The 26,432-nt window shown below is 39.2% G+C and overlaps 1 protein-coding gene across 1 annotated transcript in view; it reads left to right on the plus strand.

Annotated features, from left to right (window-relative positions):
- LOC126327137 (esterase FE4-like) overlaps positions 1–25,798 on the plus strand; it is a 406,577-nt gene extending 380,779 nt beyond the window's left edge. Inside the window, exons 10-11 of the mRNA XM_049995826.1 lie at positions 4,718–4,850; positions 22,157–25,798. Of these exons, the coding sequence (XP_049851783.1) occupies positions 4,718–4,850; positions 22,157–22,337 (314 nt within the window). The 3' untranslated portion in view covers positions 22,338–25,798. The remainder of the gene's footprint in view (positions 1–4,717; positions 4,851–22,156) is intronic.
- Positions 25,799–26,432: the final 634 nt, after the last annotated feature.

The raw sequence follows: 26,432 nt of genomic DNA on the forward strand, positions 1-26,432 counted from the left end.
TGGTGACAGACACACACACAAAATGGAAAGAAAACTTGCTAGCTTTCAGAATAAATCCTTTGATGCATGCGCGCACACACACACACACACACACCTTTTATTGTGTGCCAAGTAGGCTCACAATACCAGACTTGTGTTTCAGCAGGTTATGGATGTGGATGTGGAATGAGTCAAATCAGATACAATATAGATATCATGCAATACAATACATACTGGTATATTACACATGGTAGATGAATGATTAAAAACTGGTACAATACAATAATATAATCAAGATAATGAACAATACAATACGAAAATACAATGGTGGTAAAAAACAATACAGATAACAATGACAAAGGAAACAATCTGAATTACTACTCAAATTATTTATCTCTGTTGAATAATTCATCTAAAGAGTAGAAACATTTTTCCAGTAGGAAATCCTTAGCTTTTTTTGAATGGCATTTTATTTTGTTTTAGACACTTTATATTACTTGGAAGTGCATTAAAGATTTTTGTACTTCTGTACTTTACCCCTTTTTGTACCAGAGAGAGATTTTTCCATTCACAGTGCATATCACCTCTCCATCTTGTGTTATAATGATGGTATGCCTCATTTGTTTCATATTAAGAAGGATTGAGAAGAGTGAAAGCCATGAGTGAGAGGATAAATTGTGAAGTAGTGGTTAATATACCTAACTGTTTAAAAAGATTTCTACATGAGGTTCTTGGAGGGACATTACATATAATTCAGACTACTTTTTTCTGGCTTATAAAATTTTTTTTTGAAAGTGGTGAGTTGCCCCAAAATATTATTCCATAGCACATCACTGAATGAAAGTAGCCAAAATATGCAGACCTTGATATGTTGATGTCTCCAGTTTTGGAGATTATTCGGATGGCAAATGTTGCTGAGCTAAACTTTTTTAGTGTTTGCTGTATGTGGAATTCCCAGTTGAGCCAGTTATCTACGTGAACATCTAGGAACCTTGTGCACTGAACGCTCTGTAACTGTTGGCTCTCGTGTGAAATGTTAATCTCTACTGGGCTTATGTAACTGGATTGGAACTGCATGTAATTTGTTTTACTGAGGTTTATTGCTAGAGAATTTGGTGTACTAGGGTGGGGTGTTGATTGTATTGGGTGAGAGATGAGCATGGTTGGCTTATGGCTTATGGCACACAGGGAGGCAGCAGGTTTTAGGCTTGGAATGCAAGAGGAAAAGGATGGCAGGTGATACATGAGCACCGGAGCCACTGATTTGCAGTGCACAATGAAGATGATATGGAGGAATGGATTGTGAAGGAAAGGGGAAGTGTTGAGTAGAGGGTGTGGGGAAAGTGGGTTAGTGGAGAGTGAAGCCAGGAAGTTTACAAGAGTGAAATATGTGTAGCAAGAATTAATCCCATTTGTGCAGTTAAAAACTGGTGCTGGAAGGAAGGATCCAGATGGACCAGGTAGTGAAGCAGCTATTGAATTTGAGCATGTTGCGCTCTTAGCCACAGATTTGTGATGGCCATTCATCCTAGTAGACAGCTGGTTGGTCGTCACACTGACATAAAAAGCTGTGCAGTGATTTCAACAGAGTTGGTACATGACTTAGCTGCTTTAACGGGTGGCCCTGTGTCTGATGGGGTAGGATAAGCCTGTGACAAGACTGGAGTAAGATGTTCCAGGTGGGTGGGCTGGGCAAGTCTTGCATCTGGGTCCTCCACAGGGAAATGGCATCTGTAGCAATGGGGTGGGAGAGGGAGTGAGATAGGGATTGACCAGTATGTTGTGTAGGTTGCATGGGCAGCAGAATAGCACTTTAGGAGGCATGGAAAGGGTCTCGGGTAGGCATTTCCAGGCATGATGGTAAATAATAAAAGCCCTAGTGAAGGATATGGTTCAGTTGCACACTGAATGACAAGGGTGTCACTGCTTTGTAGCTGATTCTTGAGGGTGGTGGGAATATTAGCAGTGTTTGAGGGTGACATGGGAAATCTGTTTGCTGATTAGGTTTCAAGGATAGTGCCTGTCTGTGGAGACTCTCCTGAGACCTCAGTGGCAGAAACATGGGCACCCACATGAAACGCTCCTATGCCAACCTTTTTATGGGCCATCTAGATGAAATCTTCCTAGCCTCCCAAAACCCTGAACCTCTTCTCTGGTTCAGAATCATTGATAATATCTTCATGACCAGGACCCAGGGCCAAGACACCCTATCCATATTCCTCCAACCTTAACTTCTTCTCTCCCACCCATTTCACCTGGTCATACTCAACACAATGTGCCATTGTCATGTATGCTACCTCCACCTCTCTGATGTCTCCACCCATGCCTCTGTCCATATTAAGTCCACTAACCACCAACTTACCTGCATTTTGACAACTCCCACCCCCTTTCACATAAAATATTCCTCCCATACAGACTGGTCACCCAAGCATGGCATATCTGCATTGACAAAAATTCCCTTGCCCATTATACTGAAAGTCTGGTACTTCCTTCATTTCCCTCCCTTCCTCCATAACTTCCTCCCTCCTACCCTTTAAACACTATCCACACACCAAATAACCCATACTTCCAACCAGTCACTCTTCTTCCTTAGCTTCATCACCTACATTTCTGGAAATCCCAAATAGCTTGTCTTTTATGTGATAAACTAGAGAAAACTTTTCCAGTAGAACAAATGGCTCCATTTTGTGCGCTAAACAACAGACCATATTCATCATGGAAGTTATTTTAGACCTTTGGCATGTATATTAAATTTCACTTGAAACAGATTTTTATAGCCACATGGTTAGAGGCGCCATGTCATGGACTACGCAGCCCCTCCTGCCGGAGGTTCGAGTCCTCCCTCAAGCATGGATGTGTGTATTGTTCTTAGCATAAGTTAGTTAAGTAGTGCATAAGTATAGGGACTGGTGGCCACAGCAGTTTGGCCCCACAGGAATTCACACAAATTTGAACGTTTTTTGAGATTTTTATTGTTTACTGATTATTTGTTACTTTTGTAGAAAATATCACATTTCGTCCATAACATTATAGTGATACCAAATCCTCTCCTTTTAAATACTGGCTTCAAATTTCTTGTAAAAGCCATTATGACATAATGCAAAGAATCAAGAGCTACCAATGTCTCCTAACCATTTTTCAGTAGTTCCTACGATTTCTTTCATTTCAACATGATTAACTAACATGTTCAATTTGAGTCTTGCATAAATAATATACAGAGTTGTATGATGAGTGGAAATGCAACTGTCAACTGCTAATACATAGTTTGACATCCAGTGAAAGCATTTGCAATCATGCATGCATAAAAAGTTAAAAAATTACAAAAACTGACTAAAAGTGATTTGTAAGGGTTGGCAGCATGATCGCTACTCTGGCTGGTGGACTGGGTTGCTGGTATGTCAGTTCGCCCACAGTTGTTAAATGATGGCCTGGGAAATAAACATTCTTGGTTGGAAAATACTTTTATTCATAACAGTTATAGTGATGGGAGCTGAAGAGGGTGTTGTTGGCCTAGGTGATGTATGTGGCCTTGGCAGATATAGCACGCAAGCATCAGCAGTTGTCCACCAGGAGGGCAGCACAATGTGTGATGGCAGCTGGAAGTGTTTTTTGTGCTCAGAACAGCACCAGAGGGCTGGATCAAGGCAGTGGTAGCTACTGGTGATGGCCAGATGGCCAGCCAGAACTGATGGTGTTAAACCTCAGCCTCTGATGCAGCTGATGACAAGGGCACGTGCCAGCTTTGGATAACGAAAAGCAACGATGAAATCTGCACATGGCAGTGGTAGGTGGGCAGTTAGATGCACCAGACCCAAACTCACAGCCCACCAGAGAGGCAGCCATCAATAGACTGTAGTCATCCAGCGGGTGACCCAACAGTGAATAGGCACTGAGTAGACTGTACATACATTCAGCTCAAGCAGAGGCCTGCAGCTAAATTAGATGGGCTGGCTAGCATATCTCAAAAGGCAGTACACCTGGCCTGTAAGACACAACAGGCCAATGTAGCCAGATGTAATTGTTCAGAAACTATGACTTCATTTATCCTGGTTTTCCTACCTGGTCAACATTTTCAAGAGCCCTGATAGAGTTGTGAGGTGTCACAAACTGGGTTAAGAGATGCTGGCTGTCATCCTCAACATTGTTAATGTACTGAATATAACATTCTTGCATGCTGCATATGCACTCTTCTGCCATGACTCCTAGTTATCAAGCTGACTCATATTTCCCTCCTCATGATGTCATTCTGCTGAATCGACACAAGAGCTGTCCTTTACACCAGGCAAAGCCATTATGTGACAGATATTTGAATATTTACTAAAGAATCTTAAGCTACTGTATAAATGTGTACCATATTCCTTCACCTGGTGTAAACAGTATCGTTATTTCTGTGACTGTTTTTTTCATAATATAACTCCACCTTCTACCTACCTAGTCCTTTATGTATGGTTTACTAATGTGGGCACAAAATTATTTTAGATTTTGTTGTGATCCAATGAATTAAGAGAAATATTGATTAGATATTATGTATAATTTATCCAGCAATAAAACCACTAAACACTCATTTGAAGAACAGTAACACATTATCAGTAAACACAGTGTGTTGTCTCTGTTATTGCAGTAGGCCCCTATTGCCTTATTCTCTAACAAAGATTTTACAAGTGTAATTGAATACTGTTTTATGTTTTTGTTACTGCAGAATGTTACAGTAATCATCATTTCTTTTTACACTGTGCAGGTGCTACTCACACTGCTGAACTTTGCTACTTATTTTTGTTTGCTGATAACAGGCAAGACATTAATAAAGACAGCCACCAACATACTGTTCGCTCCATTATGGCTTCTCTTTGGACAAATTTTGCCAAAACTGGGTGAGGACATCATTTTGTCAATCTTTTAAGTTATATATTTGTTGTTATTGATTATTTGGAATATCTTCATGTTCAAATTTTCTATTTTGAAAACAATATTGTGTTCATGTTGGACATTCAGAAAATTAATAAACATACTTCAGCTTTTGCTGCAACCAGCATTTTTCCAGAGCTAAAAAAAAGTGAAACAAAGTAAACTGAAGAAATTGATGAGGAAAGGATAAACAGTTCAGAACCTTGCAGCCACCTTTCTTTTCATTGAGGATGGTGTAGCAGTAGGGAAGCCATGAAACGCATAAAATTAGTGTAATTCAGTTTCAATTGTAACACTTAACCAAATACCCAATACCTAGAGTCAAAGAGACTGATTAAGGCCAAGGCAAGAATACATACACAAAGATGAACTAATTATTCCACACCAGAGTTAGTCTTGGTGCACTGTTTATTTTTAATCATTCTCCTGCCACATTTTGCATTATAATAAGTGAAAGACAGTACTTAAACGATACAGGGTCATTCAGGAAGAATTTGCAATTTTGTGCAAAATCATACTGGTCATTATAAGAGAAGAAATTTAATACCATTATGAACAAAGCACACAATATTACCATATATTTTATTTCAAATCAGTAGTGAAATTTCTCCAGAACACTCTTTGCAGGGGTTATAATTTCCACAAATATTATTCTGTTTGAGAGACTAATGTATAACAGTATTTGTGTGCACAAGACACAAATGGCTTAATGGTACTTTGCAGTTTTGCATTGTAAAATGGGCTCTACCCAGAGGAGCTGTGTTTAATATCATTAATAACCACATAAGATACCTATCAAAGATTTTCTGTAACTTTTCTAAGGACCTTGACTGTGCAAATGTACCACAGTATTGAAAATTCTCACACTATGCCATGAAGGGCAAAATGCTTATTTGGTTACAACCTTCCTCACATAACAGAAAAAGGAGTTGTCGTAACAGATGCAGATGCAACAGTGAACTCAGAACAGGTGAATATTAAGTAAACAGGTGATTTTTTCCACTGTATACAAACTCTAGGGATTGATTGATGAGAGGATACAGAGCAAAAAAGGTCTAATGAACTTATGTCTGTAAGTGCATGGTTTCAATGCCATAGACCATTTATTCAATCATACATTGTTACAGAGATTGAGGTCTAATACATGCTGTACCATGCAGCTACAGTTACAGTATGTGTTGAAAATGACCTCCATGTGCCTCAATGCTTGTGTGTACTTGCTGTAGCATGTTCTGTCTCACTCATTCACAATGACCAAGCTGCATCCGAACAGTGTCAAAGGGAGCATGGATACACTGCTCCAGTGTTTCCATTTCTGGAATGGGCTCTGCATACATGATACTTTTGAGGTGGCCCCATAACCAGAAATCACACAGGTTGCGATTTAGTGAATGAGCAGGCCATACAACTGGATCCCCTGGTCCTATCCATCAGTGAGGGAAGAAACAATTGAGATGCATCCAGACGTTAATAGTGAAGTGAGCTGGAGCACCGTCATATAGCAGCCACATAACCATTCAAAACATCAATGGCATTTCTTCCAGCAGGGGGTGGGGGTGGGGGGGGGGGGGGGCAATGTCACCCTCAGGAAACACCAATAGTTTCAGCCTGTTAGGTTATGTGGAAGGAAGACTGGTCCCAAAATACAGTCACCAATTATCCCTGCCCATGCATTCCAGCTGTGCCAATGCTGATGATCTGCTGTCACCATACCATGCTGTCCATACAGTCCCACAAATGACTGCTATGAAACTTGAAGATACCACTCTGTGTAAAGTAACCTCATCTGTAAATAGTGTGGATGACACAAATCCCGGAACCATTGCCTGGTGAAGAAACCAGTGACAAAACTGCTCCCAATGTGAAAAGTCTGTCACTAGTGAGTCCAGCAAACACTGTAAGTGATAAGAGTAGTAACAATTATCATGGACAATGTTCTATGTGGTCGTCCAGCTTACCCTGTACTGGTGGCCAACTGTCTAGTACTGACATGACGATCACCTTCCACAGTGTTAATCACGTTTTCCTCCAAGTCTGGTGTCAAAACATTTTGGGCAAACCTTTCATGATTTCTTTCTTTCTGAAATTACCTTGTCTCAGACAAATGGCAAAACACTATTGAACTCTGTGGTTGTTGTTGGTGGGGATAGGTGTCCTGATACAATATTGCTGCCCACTGCCAATTACCATTTACCTTTCTGTAAGTAAACACCACGTCGACAAGCTCTCGATTCAAATATGGAACCATTGTGTACAACACTGTTTCACATCCACTACAAGGTGAGTCAGCAAGAGAAGTGAATTGGACACAATAGTACCAATTACTATGGCAGGAGAGGGCACTAGAGCATGACGTATGAGGAACAGTACCACCCTCTAGGAGGAAACCATGTATACTGTACCTGTGGCTGTATTGTAAGCGCATATTAGACAACAGTCTCTGTAACAAAGTATGATTAAATAATTGGTCTCCAGCATAGAAACCATGCATTTCTAGACATAAGTTCATTAGATCACTTTTATTCCTTATCCTCTTGTCGATCGGTCCCTTGAATTTGTAAATGCTGGAAAAAATCACCTTGTATATTCATCCTTAGGCACTGATTTTCTTAGTTTAAATAAATGACATGCCAGTTTCCATAAATATCAAGGCAAAATGGTAATGTTTGTTAGTGATAAAAAATATATTGATTGACAGGCACCATTTCACAAAGCAAGATTTGACTGCAATAATGACAAATCAAGCCTATAAATGGTCTATAGCATGTAATTAAACCTTAAATTTTTCAAAAATAAGGCTGATCACTTTTAGACAGTAAATACCAAACCATACCACAACATAAGTTTTTAAATGAGTAAAAAAGAGCAGTGAGACTAATATGTGGCATTATTAACATGACACCCTGGAGGCACCTCTTCAAGATCCTCAAGATATTTACACTTGTAAGTATACATTCTCACTAATGACATTCTTGCGTTATCCATTTTAGAATATAAGTGTATTAACAGCTTCTTCTCAGCATAAAATCAAAAATTAATAATACACAGGTGTCCTGAAATAAACTGAACAAATTCTTCATATGCCATGCCATCAATAAAAACAGTATGTTTATATGTATAAGCTGATTTTACTAATACATACTATGAACAGAGGAAATGTACTGTAAAATTACATCAAATATTACATTTATATTAACACTAGTGTGTAGGTTGTAACATTATATAGAGACCACAATGAAACTAGAGTTCACCTGTAAAAAATCTCACGTGGGATAAATGTTCACATACTGTAGTGCTCTCAGACTTGTCCTACATTATAAGCACATTTATAGAACATAAATATGGCAAAGTGAAGGGAAATAATTTAGGAATAAAGAAGATAAATCTGAACAACAGAGGAACTAAGCTGTCATGACTGGCAGGCAAAACAGAATAAAAACTATGCTAGGTTTCAGCAAACAGGTGACATCTTGCAATGGTGTCAACAAACACACTCATCCAGTAGACCACAATAGTGCTGTAATCAAATCTACAGCAGCGTATTTTGGCAATAGCAAATCTGGAAGATGAGTAAATGCAATTTCAGTGCTGTTAGCTTTAAAATAGTGATAGTGCCTTAATTATATTGGAAGTATTTAATATATTTAATTAATAAAGAATTACACTCTAAATTGTCAATAATGGTCATGAATTTCAGTCGTGACAAATGAAGTAACAATAACAATTATGAAAGTTCGTACACAGTCCAGTCACATCAATGTGACCACCTGCCCAAAGCCTGCATAACTACCTTTTGCAATGCAGACCACTGTGAAGCAAGCAGGAAGAGAGATAGTGAGGTTCAGGAAAGTACTGACAGGGATGTGGAGCCATTCCATCTCCAGTGCCTTGGCCAGCTACACTGGGTTTCTTGGCTAATGAGCCATGGCTTGGACAGCCCGATCAAGGTGGTTCCACACATTCTCAATTGGTTTTAAATCTGCAGAGTTTGGTGGCTAGTGGAATGGTAAACTCAATGTGATGCTCTCTGAACTGTGAGTTGTGTCTCATGTTGCATTGTCCTGCTGGTAGATACAATTGTGCCGAGTAAAAACAAACTGCATGTAGGGGTGGACATGGACACAAGGATAGATGCATACTTCTGTTGATCCATTGTGACTTCCAGAATGACAAGAGCACCCACGGAATGCCACAAAAGCATTCCCCAGACCACAGTGCTCCAGCTCCCAGTCTGGATCCCTCTGACATTTGTTGCAGGGTGTTCGTTTTCAGATGTTTTGCACTGATAGAGCACAAAATGTGATTCTTCTGAAAAGGCCACCTGTCACCACTCAGTGGGCATCCAGTTGCATAAATGGCATGCAAATTCCAGCCTTCATTGCCAACAGACAGCAGTCAGCATGGATGCATGAACCAGTAACCTGCTGTGAAGGCCCATGTGCAGAAATGTTCACTGAACAGTCATTGAGGAGGGACTGGTGGTAGCCCCTTGCTTTGTCTTGGTGGTCATTTGCTGAATAGTTGCACATTTATTTGCCCATACACACCTCCAAAGCTGTTGTCTGCCCCTATTATTTATGGCCCATTGTGCACCATAGCTGCTTTGGCACAGGTTTTGGATAGCACCATTTTGACATGCACAGCATTTTTTAACAATGGTGGCACATTAACTCTGTCAAATTTTTCTTGTATATCACATTGCCTATCTCATCTTCATCCACTTTCCCGTTTCATAATACTGCCTTCCAGGACTGCATTTACATAGAACTTCTTTTCAGTTTTTCCACCTTACAGCCTTCCAAACTACACAAAGTACTGGCTTGTCATCTGAGCTCTTGATATTAATACAGCTCCTTTGCTTTCCTCCGATGATGGATGCATGTTCTATATCCCCTCCTATGACACTGGATCAATTTCAACCAGACTTGATATGTATAACAATTACTGTCTGATAAGATGCCCTATTGGGGTAAGAACCACCTAGCACCCACTGGAATGAAGGTGGACAGCTAAAGGGGAGAGTAGGAGATGGACAGGAGATGAATGAGGAGGTGGCGAACAGGCAAAGAGGCCTGTGTAGAAGATGGATCGATAGAGGGAGGGAAGGAGCAGATGGACAAGAAGAAGGAGGAAAGGGAGTTAGACTCACAGAGGTAGAAGAGGAGATGGACAGACAGAGGGGAGAGGAGGGACAGAGATAGGGGAGACAAAAGGAACCAAAAGACTGTGAAGAAGAGATGGATGGAGAGGAGGGAGGAGATGAACAGAAAAAGGAGTGATGGACAGAGAGGGGGTGGAGGGAGTTGAGCACATAAGCTAAGTAGATGGGGGAGGAGAAGATTGAGAGAGAGAATAAAGAAGAATAGACAGAAGGAGTGAGTGAGGGTGAAGTAGATGGGCAGAGAAAGGGTGGAGCAGCAGATGGACAGAGAGAGGTTGTCGGGGAATTGGAGAGGGAGAGGAGGGAGGAGATAGACAGACAGAAGAGAGAGGTGGAAAAGGATAGAAGGATGAGGAGGAGATGGACAGAGAGAAGGTGAGGAAGAGATGCACAGAGAGGGGGGGGGGGAGGATATAGACTAAGGAGACAGAGGAGTAGATTGACAAAGAGAGTGAATAAGAATAGATGGAAAGAGAGAAAGGAGGAGGAGAAGATGGGCAGAGAGAGGGGAAGGAAAAGATGGTCAGAGGGAGGGTGTATAAGGAGATGGACAGTGAGAGAGGGAAAGGAGGAAATGGGTAGAGAAAGGGAGATGGAGTAGATGGACAGAGGGAAGGGGAGGAGGAGATGGACAGAGGTGATGGAGAGGAGTAGATGGACGAGAGTGAAACACTGTGAGTGAGGAGTTGTGATTGGAAGTGCCATGCAACCAAATAAACAACATTCACATAAAAGGTCAAAAATTTTTATTCACTCAGGCCAAAACTGCATTAATTGAATTTAAACACTAATAGTTGCCAAAAGGCAAACAATTAAAACAAAAAGCACTGAGAGGATCAGCCAAAGCTCTTACAATAAGCTGGTAATGTACCCTATGAGAAGTTGGCACCAGCCACTAACACTGGCAGAGCTGCCCTACATGACTCGCCATCCAAGTTTGCGCAGCCAGTGGCCATACTATAACATTAAAAAAGGGATTGGTTAAACTACATATAACATTTTTATATGATAACCAGGGCAACCTCTTTAGTGACTGTTAAGGCCCAAACATTGACAAGAATAAATAAACTGCTGGCAACACCAGAAATAAAAACAATTTTACAATATAACAAATACACCAGTAAAAGGCAACAATTCACATTGAACACATCAATAAAATAATAATCTGATGGTTAAAATAGGGCAAACTAGTCTGCTTTTAAGGATCCAAGAAACTTGGCATCTTTGAAAAAGCCATTAAGATTTTTAACTTACTCTGAATAGTTCACTATCAAGGATTTGCAAAACTAAGAAACTTGATAAAAACATGAAGTTTACAGCTTTGGATCAGGCAGTTTTGTCACAATAATCCACAATATAAAGTAAAATAAATTGATTCTGAGGATAGACATACATATGCAGTAAGTAAATTAACTCATAAAACTTTAAGCTATATGGATGGGAACAGCAGATGAAAAACAATAAACTTGCTGAAACAAGAAACCAGATAAACTCTCCAAGCCAGGATGCCACAGGCATGCTTCCCAAAATGCACAAATGTTGGAGGCAAATGTTCAGGAGCATGCTCACCTGATTCTCTTCCTCCTATATTATATTAGCTTCGGTTACATTAGATTGGCGTGGCATGCATCTACTACCATTGCATCAGCCCTTCCAACCACTGCTTGTGACTGATTGTGTCACTTAGGTCACAGTGTATTACAGCCAAATTGACTCCAGCCAGCATGTCGACTCCCTGCTGTGGGCTTGGTGCTGCCCCAGTATGTTGTGCACAGCCACTGCTGCCTTTCCCCATCTGCTCCAGTCTGAGGTCAAAAATACAACATCTCCAACCAGTGTGCCAAGTGCTTTCAAGCCTCACAGGCAGACAGGCCATGCTCTCTTGGGATACTCCTGAACCCATTGCTTGGGCAGCTAGCTTACATAACTGTGAAGAAGTACTGTCAATACATCCCAGCAAGGCTAAATCTCCTTCTCATCTTAAACCCAAAAAATAAGAGGGGAGGGATTACAATGATCATATACAATGGCCAATCTTAACCAAACTTAGATGAAACTGGCAGTTTTATTAGTAGACAGGTTTTTAACTAACAGGCTAACTGGGGTCAATGTTTTAATGAATTTAGAAGTCTGTGCAGTATGTGGCAACAATTTACTTGAAATCTTTTCATCCCTCTGGCCTTAGGTTCCAAAATTTCTTATAAAGACAATATCCAACATGTTTAGTTTGGCAGGATTTCTACACCAATTACAGCATTGTGTCTCCCTCTGGTGTGCAAGATCAACATTGCTGCTGGATCATCTCCAATTTTAGCTAATCCCAGGGGTAAGTCACTCTGGGAGGAGGTCATTTACAGACCGTAAATTGTACAGAGGAAAATTAAGAGGGTATGCCACTATCAAAGCAAGTGAATTTGTTTTATGGACCTCGCAGGTGGTGGTACTGAAGGCCAGCTTTAGCTATGGTATACATTTATCCCATTTCACATGCATGTGAGAGTGAAAAATAATGACAGCAGACTTGAGATTGTAACTTATTCATTCAATGAAGGATTGCTGTTGTAGTAAGGAATGATGGTCACATGAGATTTGCATTCACAGAACAAAATTTCTTAAATGTTTCCACAAATTAGTGCAACTAGTCACCTTTTGTTTTATTCTTCAATTTTTATTTTTCATTGCCAGTTTTGAATCACCTAGCAATTCATCATCAGATGGTATATATTTATTGCATGTTTGTAACATTGTGGGGCTTGTACAGAGTTATTGCTGTCTGTTAATTTGTTCTTGGTGCACACATTGTTTTGGAAAGCATAACACATCACCTCACAAATTAAGCCACATGTAACAATTTCCCCATGCCTTCTTCTTCATCTTCCCAGCAAATAGAACCCCAGAAGTGTATGCTACCAGTCGCCTTCAGCCATTTTCTCCTGAAAGTTAACCACAGCGACAGCAGAATTTAAACATCTGTTTAAACTACAGAAAATTCCTTGAAATCCAGAATTGCCAAGATAGGAACATTACTCAGGTGGTTTTAAGAACATCAAATATGGACTGTTGACTCTCTGTCCACTGGAAAGCTGCTCGTATTTTGAATAGCTGATTTAATGGTGTCCCTAAGTGAAGTTGGGTATAGACTTCCTAAAAAAAATGTACCATCTCTATGAACCAGACAATACCCTTCTTATTCTTCGGTGGAGAGAAATTTTGGATGGCCTTGGTATGTTCCCCCTCCTCCTCACCCCCACCCCCACGTCCAGCAGAAACTAAACACCTTAGGAATGAAATTTCCTGGTGGTCAAAATTTACCTTAGAGGGCTTGACAATCATACCATACCATACCATAAAAGTTAAGCATACTTGTGTCACATGCTCCATATCTTCAACCACTATGTTATATAAATAGTTATAAACACTTTTAAGTTTATGATCCCCCCCAAAAGAGAATTCAAGAACAGTGAAAGTACAGTGGCACCCATAGACAATCGAAATGGATCCCAACTGAACTTGAAAAAAATCCATATGGTGTAGAATATGGTTACAAACTTTGAATCCTCAGCCAGTGGTACCTAATGGCAGGCTTGGTTAAGGTCCAGAACCATAAAATAACGACCCCCATAAACCATATAAAACAATTAACAAAGTTTGGCAATGGAACTGATTGTAAAATCATCTTCTGATTAAGGGCACAGTAATCCACTGCTGGTCTGTAATCTGCGCCATTCCCCATAGGTATAAGAAAGATAAGTGATGCATAAGGCAAGGGTGATGGCCAGATAACCTCGTCATTAAGTATTTTGTCAGTTATCTGATGCAATGCCCTTATCTTTGGAAAGGATAGCCAGAAAGGGGCCTGGCAAATTGGAACATCATCAGTCAGTTGTATTTCGCACTGAAACTCATCTATGAATCCTAGCTTGTCAGTTAATACATCAGTTAACTGCCTAAGCACCCTCAACAATTGTTTGATCTTTCCTTGTTCCAAATGGCCAAGCTCATATCCAGCAGCAGAACTGGAAACAATATTTAATGCCTTGTGTGCAACTATGGTCACATAACTGGTGAAGTTTTCTGTGCTGAAATTAAAAATAAAATTGTCTGCTATAACAATCAAGAACCAGTTTCACACCCTGAATGAAATCGTAACTTGTCAAAAGTTTTGTAGATAATCCCTTTGCAACCATCAGACTCATTGGCCACAACAACCCTTGAATTTTATGCTTCCCCACACACAGCATATTAATAGCAATACCTGTTCATTAATGGTATAACAATTCTGACTGACTGTTTGCAACCAAAAAACGTATTGATAATGTGGTACTTCAAATACCAGCCATACTCCTGAACAGAAGGACTACTTCCTGAATCCAACAAGGTGCATGCAGGCTCATGATTAAGAGCTGCACATACAAATGGAAGGAACTGTCTGGTGACTGATTTAATATTATTACACCCCTTCAGCAGAAATCTGTATTCACACTGGAGTGCATTTTGTTGGTATCAGCTGTACCAAAATTTCTCTTGCCTGGTGGGACACTCAGACACAAAATGCTCATACTACCCATAATTATAGCAGCTCCTTCTGAGAGGGGCCACACTTTCATTTGGTTTGCATGTCTACTGGGTTCAAAAACCCTGGCTCTCTAGCGAGATTCTTTGTATCATGTTTTTCATCTCCAAAGCTGATACTCTCTATACGTGCCACAATTTTATCAAGGTCAGCAAAGGAACTAAGTTTCTCACAGAACAATACATGTGAATGATCTTTGGGTCTCTTTCCTTCCAAAATGTAATTCATGGTTTACATTTTGCTTATGGTGGTTTGGATCTGCTCAATTTACTGTGCAAGTGTCTCACCATGGGGTTTCATGTGAAAGCAATGCTGACTCACAATATCATTCCCAACACAACTAAATAACTTATCCTGCATAATCTTCTCACATAAATCCTTCAACATGCATCTATTATACAAAATTATTCTAATCATCCCACTTAAACAAGACTAAGCTAAACAGTATAAGAACTGAAAAATCACTATATGAGCAATCTTAAGTGTATCTACATGGTTTTCCAACTTAACAGAGGATCTAAGTATTTTCTGAACATTGTCAATAGACAAAACCACTAATACCTTGGAGCATTGGCAAAATGGGAGTGGCTAACTTCTCAAATTGTTATTATAGTCCAGCATGACCCCCCTCCCTCAGCATTCTGTCAATTGAGATTGTCCTCAAAATACCCCTCCATTCTAAGGCACTGGGTCCGACTTGCAATTGCATAGCTCTACTCTGTAATTTGACAATTCTGGAAGCCTCTTCTTTTCTGGTTTTAAGTGACTGTAAGTCTTGCATCAGTGACTGATTTGAACCTGAATATGATAAATCTGAGCACGGGGAAGGTTGCTACACTCCAGGAAGCCAATATTCTCCTGAACACTGGACAGCATGGCAGCACAAACATGTAGTATGTCACTTACCATGCCAGCATTGTCTGTAGTTATTCACAGTAAAGAACTCAAGGCTCCATGCAGCTGGCCGCACAACTTGGCAATGCTGCCTTCTCCCATATACCCACAACACATATTCGAGCTGCTCCCTTTTTTAACAAGAAATTGCCATCATGTCTCTGAGTTCCATCACTAATGAAATGTACCAAAACACATGCAGAAAAAAGGAAAGGAAGTAAAATTGGGTTTAATGTCCCATCTGTATTGAGGTCATTAGAGATGGAGCATAAGCTAGGGCAGTGTCAAGGATGGAGAAGGAAACTGGCCATGTCCTTTCAGAGAAACCATCCCTGGCATTTGCTTGGAGTGATTTAGGGAAATCGCGGAAAACTAAATCTGTTTGTCTGGCTGTAGGTTTGAACCATCATTCTCCTGAATGCGAGTCCAGTGTGCCAACCACTGCATCACCATGCTCAGTCATAAGCATAAAGAGTAGAGTCTGCACATAACAAACTAAAATCAAAACAAACAGACTTAACTTGTGATATTATTTTGGATTGCACCCAAAGAACCATACCTTGCTATCACTGAAAGGTAGTGAGCAAGGAGAACAAATTTTTATTCACTCAGGCCAAAAATGCACTAATCAAAATAAAATGCAAATAGCTGCCAAAAACATACAATTAAAACAAAACGTGCAGAAAGAGCCAGCCAAAGGTTTTGCAAGTAGCTGGCAATGTGCCTTATGAGAAGCCGGTGATGGCCACTAGTACAGGAGGTACTGCCTTACACAGCTCTCCATCTAGGGTCTTGCAACCACTGGCCATTCTATAACACGTTGAAAAGTATTTGTTAAATTACATATAACAATTTTACTTGACATCTGTGCGAAATCTCTTTAGTGATTTTTAATCCCCAAACATTGACAAGAACAAATAAACTGCTAGCAACACTGGAAATAAAAACCTTTTACAATATAATACACTAAAGGGCCAAAGAAACTGGTACACCTGCCCCTAATATTGTGTAGCATCCCCAAAACCATGCAGAAGTGCCACAACACAACATGGCATGGACTCAAATAAGGTCTGAAATAGTGCTGGAGAGAACTGACACCATGAACTCTGCAGTGCTGTCCATAAATCCATAAGAGTATTAGGGGGTGGAGATCTCCTCTCAAGTTCTTCTGGAACTGCCCAAATCTGCTGGAATGCACAATGAACATGAATCGATGCAGGTGATTAGAAAGGATGCTTATGAGGTGCTAGCCAAAATTTTTTGGACTGGTGCTGCCATCTGTTGAAAACCTTACCTTCAGACTAATGGTCTCCATCACCCTCAAAGTAGTTCCCATCCACACGTACACACAGGTCCCAGCACTTCTACCACTGGTCAAATATTTTCTGGAAGTCCTGTTCTTTGAGGGTGTTTCTCACCACCAGCTATGCTTCTTGAATCCTTTCTAGGGTGTTGAACCGATGGCCTTTCAACTTGAGTTTCAATTTTGGGAATAGCGCGAAGACCCAAGGTGCCAAATCTGGTGAGTATGATGGGTGGGGTACAACCACCATGTTGTTTTTTGCCGAAACGTTCTTGGTGAGCAAGGACATGTGACAGGGTGCGTTGTCATGATGCAGCAGCCAGTTCCCTTGATGCCAAAGTTCAGGCTATTGTCACCACACGTTTTCATGGAGCCATGACAAAACGTAGTACAGGGAATTTGCTGTTTGATTGGTTGGGACAAATTCTTTGTGCACAATTCCCTTGGTATCAAACAAAATGATGATCATGCTCTTCACCTGTCTCACTTTTTTTAGTCTTGGAGAGTCCCGTCTCTTCCACTGGAATGATTGTTGCTTTGTCTCTGGGTCATAACCGTAAATCCAGCTCTCATCTCTGGTGGTAACCCAAGACAAGAAGGTCGGATTATTAGATGCAGTCTGACGAGGGTCCGTGCACACTTCAACATGCTGTGCCTTCTGATTGGCAGTCAAGTTCCTTGGCACAAATTTTGTGGTGACACAATGCATGCCCAGTTCATTAGTCAACATTCGTTGACATGTCCCATAACCAATACCTACTTCATCCACAAGGTCTTGAATGGTTTGACATCGATCCAAATGAACCTATTGTTGAAGTTTGGCAACAATGTCTGGCAGTGTGTGGCTAACAGGCCTTCCAGCATGAGCGTCATCTTCGACATCTGTATGGCCGGCCCTGAAGCGAGTGTGCCACACAAACACGCACATACGGCTCATGCTCTGCCCCCAAACACCTGTTGAATCATTGCAAGGGTCTCCGTAGCACTTTTTCTGAGATTCACACAGAATTTGATACACACACACTGTTCTGTTTGTGGCTCCATTGTAAAACTGCCACACACCAAACACAGATTATTAAGGAAATCACTGTGGACATACAACATTTTCTCCCAGCTGAATGCCACTCCACACTCTGACTCATCAGCTATGCAGCTCTTGCCACCTAGTGGTGCAAAGATCTAGTACTCCTACTTTCCAAATGGCAGCACCAGTCCCAAAAATTTTGGATTCCACCTCGTATGTATGTGTCACCTGTCAGAGTCATATCTAGATCTATCAGGGGCGCCACATCACTCCAACTACACATGCCACACACCATTATAGAGCCTTCACCAGTCTGAAACAGGGTCCATGGATTCATGAGGTTGTCTCCATACCCATACATGTCCATCTGCTAGATAAATTTTGAAATGAGACTCATATGACCAGGCAACATGTTTCCAGTCATCAGCAGTCCAATGTCAGTGTGTTGACAGGCCCAGGTGAGGCATTAAGCTTTGTGTCATGCAGTCATCAAAGGTATATGAGGGGGCCTTCAGCTCTGAAAGTCCATATCAGTGATGTTTCATTGAATGGGTCACATGCCGACAGTTGTTGATGGCCCAGCACTGAAATCTACAGCAATTTATGGAAGGACTGCACTTCTGCATGTTAAATGATCCTCTTTAGTTGCCGTTGGTCCAGTTCTTGCAGGATCTTTTTCCAGCTGCAGCAATGTCAGAGATCTGATGTTTAACCAGCTTCCTGATATTCACAGTACACTTGTGAATTGATCACATGGGAAAATCCTCACATCATTGCCACCTCAGAGATGCTGTGTCCCATTGCTCATGCACTGACTATAACAGCACATTCAAACTCACTTAAATCTCTATAACCTGCCATTGCAACAGTAGTGACCAACTAACAACTGTTCCAGACACTTGTTGTCTTATATAGGGATTGCCAACAGCAGCGCCATATTCTGCCTGGTTACATATCTCTGTATTTGAGTACACATGCCTATACCTGTTTCTTTTGTGTAAATACACTAGTAAAAGGCAACAATTTACATTTAACATGCCAATAAAATAATAATCTGAACAGTAAAACAAGGCAAACTAGCTTTCTTTTAAGCCTCTCAGAACCTCAGCAACCCTATGAAAGCCATTAAGACTTTTAACTTAAACTTCAAACAGTTAGCTAACAAGGATTTTCAAAACTAAGAAATTTGATAGTAACAAGAAATTTACAGTTTTGGATAAAGATCATGGAATTTGTTTTCAGTAACACGTAATATACAGTAAAACAAATTTAAAGGAATTCTAAAGCCAGAAACACATATTAAAAAAGGGAAATAACTTGAAAAACTTTAAGCAACAAAACATGCCTCAGTTAACTCAAATTCTCGGACCTGGAGAATGGAGGAGAATGGCAGATGACAAAACAATGAAGTTGGTGAAACAAGGGACCAAGCAAACTCTCCAAACCAAGTTGCCACAGGCATGCTTTCCAGAAGGCACAAATGTTTGGAAATATGTTCACCAAATTCTCTTTCTTCTGTATCATCCAGAGTTTGACTGAGTTGGCCCAGCACACTTCCACTGACAATGCATCAGCCCTTCCAACCAGTACTTGCAACTGATTGTGTCACTTAGACCAATGTGTATTATAGCCAAGTAGCCTCCTGCCAGAATGTATGCTTCCTCTCGTCACTCAGCACTGCCCCTATATGTTGTGGTGGGCCAGCACTGCCTTTTCCCATCTGCTATAATCCAAGATTGAAAAACAGAATATGTCAGACTGGCACAGCAAGTCCTTTCAAGCCTTGCAAATGGTCAGGGCACATTCCCAAAAAATGAAGATAATGTAGACAGCAGTGGAGAATCACTATTGACACAAGGCAGCATGGCTTAGAGAGAGCAAAGAAAAGAGATGGAAAGAGAGACAGAGGGGGAGAGGGGGGGGGGGGGGGGGGAAGTGTTGGGACCTGCTCACTCATCTCTTATAGCGTGCCTAAAGGATGCTACTTTCTTGGATAGCTATTCAACAATTCAAGCAAATCACATTAATGGTTTTTATTACAATAAAGTAGATTGACAATACTTAACTTTGGTTTACAATGAGTTGTTGCAAGAAATGGGTGACATGCAAATAATCAATGCCCTTCACTGTAGACAATGTCCATACAAAAAATTAATGTAAGGCACAAGTCTCAGTATAGCAGTTAGGATGATGCTCTTCTATGGCCTCTTCTAATCCTGGGTCTACTAGTCCGTCTTCTTCTGCCCGGCCGAGGTTGGCAGGAGGGGCACTTATATTCCCTTCTTGTAGAAGCCACTCCTGTTGTGGTGACATCATAGTGAGAATGCTATTGGCTGACATCATCTCACAGCCTTCTCCGCTCTTGCGTTCTTCATTTTTGTGCTGGCACTTTTTGTTATGCTGGAACGGGAAGGAGATGGGCAGAGAGAGAAGAGAGAAGCAGTTGGAAAGAAAGAAGGTGAAGAGAAGATCTATAGAGGGAGGGGGAGAAGGAAATGGACAGAGATAATGGAGAGAAGGATTGAATAGAGAGAGGGGGAGGAAGTGGGTAGAGAGAGAGGGAAAAGGTGGAGATGGTCAATGAGAGGGAGGAGGAGGACATGGAAGAGAGAGGGGGAAGAGAAGATGTGTGGTGTATATGTAACATATTCTTATGTGGGAAAATCCACAGGTAAAAACCTGGATATTTCCGGTAGTTGTGCATGCTTCTGAAGCTCTATTCATTCCTGATTTGTCAGTTAGCACATTCTGTTGTAAATCTCCTTTTTTATCTTCATTTTCATTTTTTCTTCCTTCATTTACAGCATTTTCAAATCGCCCCCTTTCGTTGATCCAATTTAATAACTCCAGTGTTATCCAAAGATTTCTGCTAGATCTTGTCATTTTGTGTGTTTGATCCTGTGCTGCCATCATTATTTTATCTATTCTTTTTCTATTGTTTCCTTTCCCCTGGTCCAAGACCTTGTCTTTCTACTTAGTTGTTTCTATTGTAGTGCAGCAGGAACATCCAAGTGCAGACACAGTTTCCTTTCACCTGAATGCAACGTAATAAACATTTGTATGTATGTTGTTTGTTTCCAAACAAAAAAACTTTGTTGAATCATACTGGCATCACTTTATTAGATAGTCACTTGCCCTACCTGTTTTATCATTTTTTTAAAATTAACCAGTGCTATGCTCAGTGATGGACAGTTATTATATGCTAATGCGCTACAGGACACTGTAAATATTGCATCAAAATTATGCCATTTTGCTTCAAAAACAAGCTGGAAATTGCACTAAACTTACGCCATTTCTCTTCAAATGATAGCCATAAGTCACACTAAAATTATGCCATTTCTCTTCAAATGCATGCGGTTATGCAAATAACTGCAACAACTAGAAACCAGTGTAGAGTATTTTGATCAACTCATAGAAGTGACACAGCAATCTGTTTACTGCTGCACATGTTCTTCTGACGCGGTGAGTGCTATGTTCCTCATAGCACCAAGGCAGTATTTTCTTTCAAATTGCATTTTGCATATTGTGTAAGCATAGAATGTAAGGAATTTTTAAAGTACAGTTGTGGTGATGACAATGTAGGTGTTGCACTATTAATTATAAAATTCAAAAATAACATTTCAGTTTATATATATATATATATATTAAATTAATATGTTCCATTTAATTAGGATTACTACAATTGTAGGTCAAAAGGCTATAGGCTAGATGGTGGTAAAACAAGTGAGTATACCAGGAAATTTAGTATGAAAGTTTTTTCTGTAAATGATCTACTAAAGAGGCTATTATTCAATAGATCTTTGGAGGAGAAAGTGAGTTTAAAGAGATAGGTAGATATACTTCAAATGTAAATCTAACAACAAGGGACATGAGATGAAGCCCACTGATTTGGTTACATAAGCCAGAAAATATTTGAATACTTGCAAAATATTTGATTAGCTTCTTAACTGTTCACAACCAGTCCATAAGTTTGAATACTCAAACAGTCATAAAAATCTTGAAGAAGATTTACAACTATCTGTCAAAGAAATTGAAGAACCTACTAAAACCTTATAAAGCTTTCTTTCAAATATTCAAGTTATAAAAAATTAAAAATATTCATGCTTTTAATGGTGTTAAATGTTTTCCTTTCTAATTAGATATTTTCATCATTTCATATTCCCATATCAAGATTCCATGTAACATCAAATTTTATTTCTAGATCATTCATGTAATCTGTAGCAATAGGATTTGAATTTCGAAATAAATTATCAGTGTGAAGCAGAACTAAATTCTTAAGTTTCAGTTCTATGAGAAATATGTTTGAATTTGTTCCAGTGATCCAACATATGAACTAAATGATGTTGTGACAGAGCACTGGCCAGCCTACACATTAGAAGACCCAGCATTTGCAGACATTGGACAGGAATTGAAAATCAAAAGAAATATTAACAGCCAATATTTCAATTTCTGGTGGGATACATACTATCCAGCACGTCTTCAATCTGCTAAACAATGACTATCTAAAAACAATTGATGAAGGCTCTGTTGCTTTTGATTGGTTAAGTTTCTCAAATTTCTCTCCATCTTTCTGTTTGCATTTCCTGGGTGGGCGCTGTTTAAATGTTTCATTTGATTAAGATAGAAAGGAATGTGTTACATTTGGTTATGAAAGCATATTCATTTCACATTGAAAACAAGCACAAAAAACAAAACAAAAATCATAGAAATAAATTATTATTCAAATGGATCATCGCTTTAGTACTTCAGAAAACAGAATGACCTCATATGGATCACTGTTTAAATGATAAGTTCAAACCAACTTTTTAAAGGATTGTAAAAAACAAACAAAAACCATTTTATTGGAGTAACTGAATTTGAAAAAAAATTACACATTTTGCATGGATTATAAAACAAATGAGAGAGAGAGAGAGAGAGAGAGAGAGAGAGAGAGAGAGAGAGAGAGAGAACATACTTTCATAACGGTGAAAGGTCAAGATGTAAAGTATGTGAAGTGCATCTCTTGGAAACATCAAACAGATATGCCCATGCTCGAATACTTTGGAATCAAAATGTTATCGTTTACCAGTTGTAACAGATAAATTTCATCAAGTACATTGTTAATCTTATTTTACATATTTATAGTTACTAGAACAAAATTAATTTATTTAACATTCATGAGATGAAGCCCACTGATTTGGTTACATAAGCCAGAAAATATTTGAATACTTGCAAAATATTTGATTAGCTTCTTAACTGTTCACAACCAGTCTACCATGACCGTTGGTACCAAGTGTTTCTGGAGCCCTTATTAAACAAAGAAATTAAGCTATGTATACTGAAGAACAGTATCATAGTAATGTGTGTCATCAGTACAAGTAATAGGGGACATGGAGTTCATGAATCTGAAATAAAATTTCCAGAGAGAAAGCACAACTTAGGTTTTTAAAATGTAATTTCACACACAAAAAATTAAAATCATTGCAGAAAACTAATTTTCAAATAAACTTTAAAGATTGAGGTAAATAATTAGCACAATGTCACATAAAACTGAAATTAGACCAAATGAAACTAATCACTTTATCATATCAATGAAAATAATCAATGTTTGAAAATATAAGCTATTTGGATGGATAAAAAAAAACTATTCACCAAGTAGCAGCAGGAGGAACACATATAGAGGAAAAAAATGAGCTGCATGGTCACCGATGGTATCTGTGCTTTTGGACATGTCCAAAAGAACAGATACCGTCTTAGTATATACATATAAAGGATATGAAAATATGCAACCTTTTAGAGCCAGTAGCTCCTTCTTCTGGTAGAAGACTTGAAAGGTAGAAAAGAGGGCTGGAGGACAAGGAATGGTGAGGCTTAGAACATGGGGAGACTTATGGAAAAGTCAAAAAGAATCCTGGATCAAGGGAGACTTATTGCAGATCGGATGAGAAGGAAAGACAGATTGTTGGTGCCAGACAAGATTTTAAAACTAAAAGATTGGACAACTTTTTCACAACTCTCCCTATTTCCTAAATCTTATCAGTCCTTTAACTTCATCCCTCTTCTTTTACCTTCATTTCTTCTGCAAGAAGAAAAAAACCATTGACTCAAAAACCTTGCATATTTGCTTATCTTTTATATGTTTTTTCTCTTGCCTTCACTTGGTGAGTAGATTTTTTATCTGTCCAGTAATAATCATTTTATCAGTAACTCCACATTCTGTGAAACTATTTCTTTCCAAACTAAATTTTCAACTGACAACCTCCAAATATTGAACAAGATGTAATAATATTCAGATTCCTAACATATAAACAAATTTTAAGTACTTGGAACACATAAGGTAATTTGATCAAAATCTCTATCTTATCATCAGGTGAACATAACATTAGGTGAATGATTCATTTGAATTCATTTATTTTCTTTTTTTTTAAATCTGAAATCATTGTTTTTAAATAGTTATGGGCTTCCTTATTTCCGTTACATAAGTTGAAGTTTGTGAGCTAGTAGACAGTGAAGGTCACAGATAAGTTGACAGCCTCTTACCTCATAGCAAGAGACAGCTGCATAATGTCCTGTGGACAGAAACAGTTCTATTTTGAAAATTAGTTCATATCACTCATAAGATGATAGAAACTGAGTTCCATTTACAAAAGAAAACATTTGTGGCAGTGGCTGGAAGTATAACATCTTCTCAAGGAATACATACATTGTTTACAATGTTTCTTTGGTTAGTTTCATCATCCATGGATCATGTGCATGATAAATTGTAATGATGTGGAAAGAGTCATTTTACACTCACATGGCAAACTAATTTCTAAGTATGACTTTAATGTAGCAAATTCAGGGAAAGAGGCCCTGAAAGAGAGCTTGGAAGACACAGAGATAGTTTCTTGCAGGTTGCACAACTGTTTGTTGAGAATGAATGTGCCACTCAGAAAATACACACAACGAAAGTACTTTTAGTCAGTAACAAATGTCTAGAAAAGTTAATGTAAAACAAGGGTAATATGGTGATCATTTTCATTTCACATATTCATTAAACAGAGGAGGAGGAGGAGGAGGATGGAACTGCACAAAATGAGCATTCTTTGTGCATCATTAAGCAATTATGATTAAAAATGAAACCAGTGTTGGAATTTTCAAAACATATAGCTGACAAAAAAACAACTGTTCTCTTATCTGATCTGTGGATTTGTCTTAGATCATAGGTAATGGCATTCACAGGTCATTAAATGATGCCATCCTGAGTGCACCACATTTAATGAAAGAATAGCTTGTTCCTTTCAGTGTGAATACAGCAGTAAGCGCTAATTTTTATTAAGGGACTAAAATCATTCCTGGTCACTACCAGTTTAATTCACAGCTCACACAAATGGTAAGTGCACTTTGCATCCAACATTCTTATTCCTTCCTTTCAGTCAATAATCTGAAGCCATTTGATATGCTTCAAAGTTTTAAGAAAGAACAGGAAAATTAGTGATCTCATACTTAGCTGCTGAATTAAATAGCTGTTTTAAAATGTCATGCTGATCTCATTGCCAAATTCTAATGGAGTTGATATGCAAAGCCTGTCATCAATTACTTCATTGGTATCCCACCAGGAATTGAACATGAGACTGCTGGGTGTGAAGTGTGAAACGTAGACACCACACCCTAAAGAATCAATCGAGTTAACAACTGTATCTCCAATTGTGTCTCATGTTAATTGCACTGACAGTAGAGTTAGCACAGAAATACTCCAAAATGCAACAGAGAGAACAAAACTTTTTGTTTTATATACTTCTATGAAGTTTATAAAGTACAATATTTGAAATGTAGCTCATCCACATGTGTTGTGTGCATTTCATGTATTAATGGATTATTAAATTAGAGTACAGCTTCTACCAAAGTGAAATTGTAATGCTGTGAAATGGCTGTGTAATATTACCTTGCATGTGAAAAACTAATATTTTTACAAATGGAAATAAAATATATTTATTTTTACTTTTCTATATATATTGTGAAGTTTATTGCCCAGTTAATTACTCATAAACTATTTCATTGCACACTTACTAAAAAAACTTTTGACCTACTACAAATGATGCCAGCCGCTGTGGCCAAGCGGTTGTAGGCGCTTCAGTCCAGAACAGCACTGCAGCTATGGTCGCAGATTCGAATCCTGCCTCGGGCGTGGATGTGTGTGATGTCCTTAGGTTAGTTAGGTTTAAGTCTGGGGGACTGATGACCTCAGATATTAAGTCCCATATTGCTTAGAACCATTTGAACAAATGTTAAGAATATTAAGTTGTCCTTAACCTTCGTCTACCCTTGTCCTCCCTACAGGTGTGTCCCTCTCATCTTGGAGGTCTCAATGATGTGCCCTCTCTTATTAAACTCCCCCAAGCTTATCCCCTCTCTCCTCACTCAGGAAGGAACTGTTAGATCTGAAAATTAGACAACGTATCTCTTTGATGTTTATATGTATCTGTCAGCATTACTACACAATTAACCTTCTGAAGGTAAGTACTAACCAGAAATTCTGACTCACAATTTACCATATAGCGAGGTACTGAGTCACAGATAGGTGCAACAAAAAGTCTCTCACAATTATAGCTTTCAGCCATTAAGGCCTTCACAA

The sequence above is a fragment of the Schistocerca gregaria genome, chromosome 2 (assembly GCF_023897955.1).
Source record: "Schistocerca gregaria isolate iqSchGreg1 chromosome 2, iqSchGreg1.2, whole genome shotgun sequence".
Taxonomy (NCBI): domain Eukaryota; kingdom Metazoa; phylum Arthropoda; class Insecta; order Orthoptera; family Acrididae; genus Schistocerca; species Schistocerca gregaria.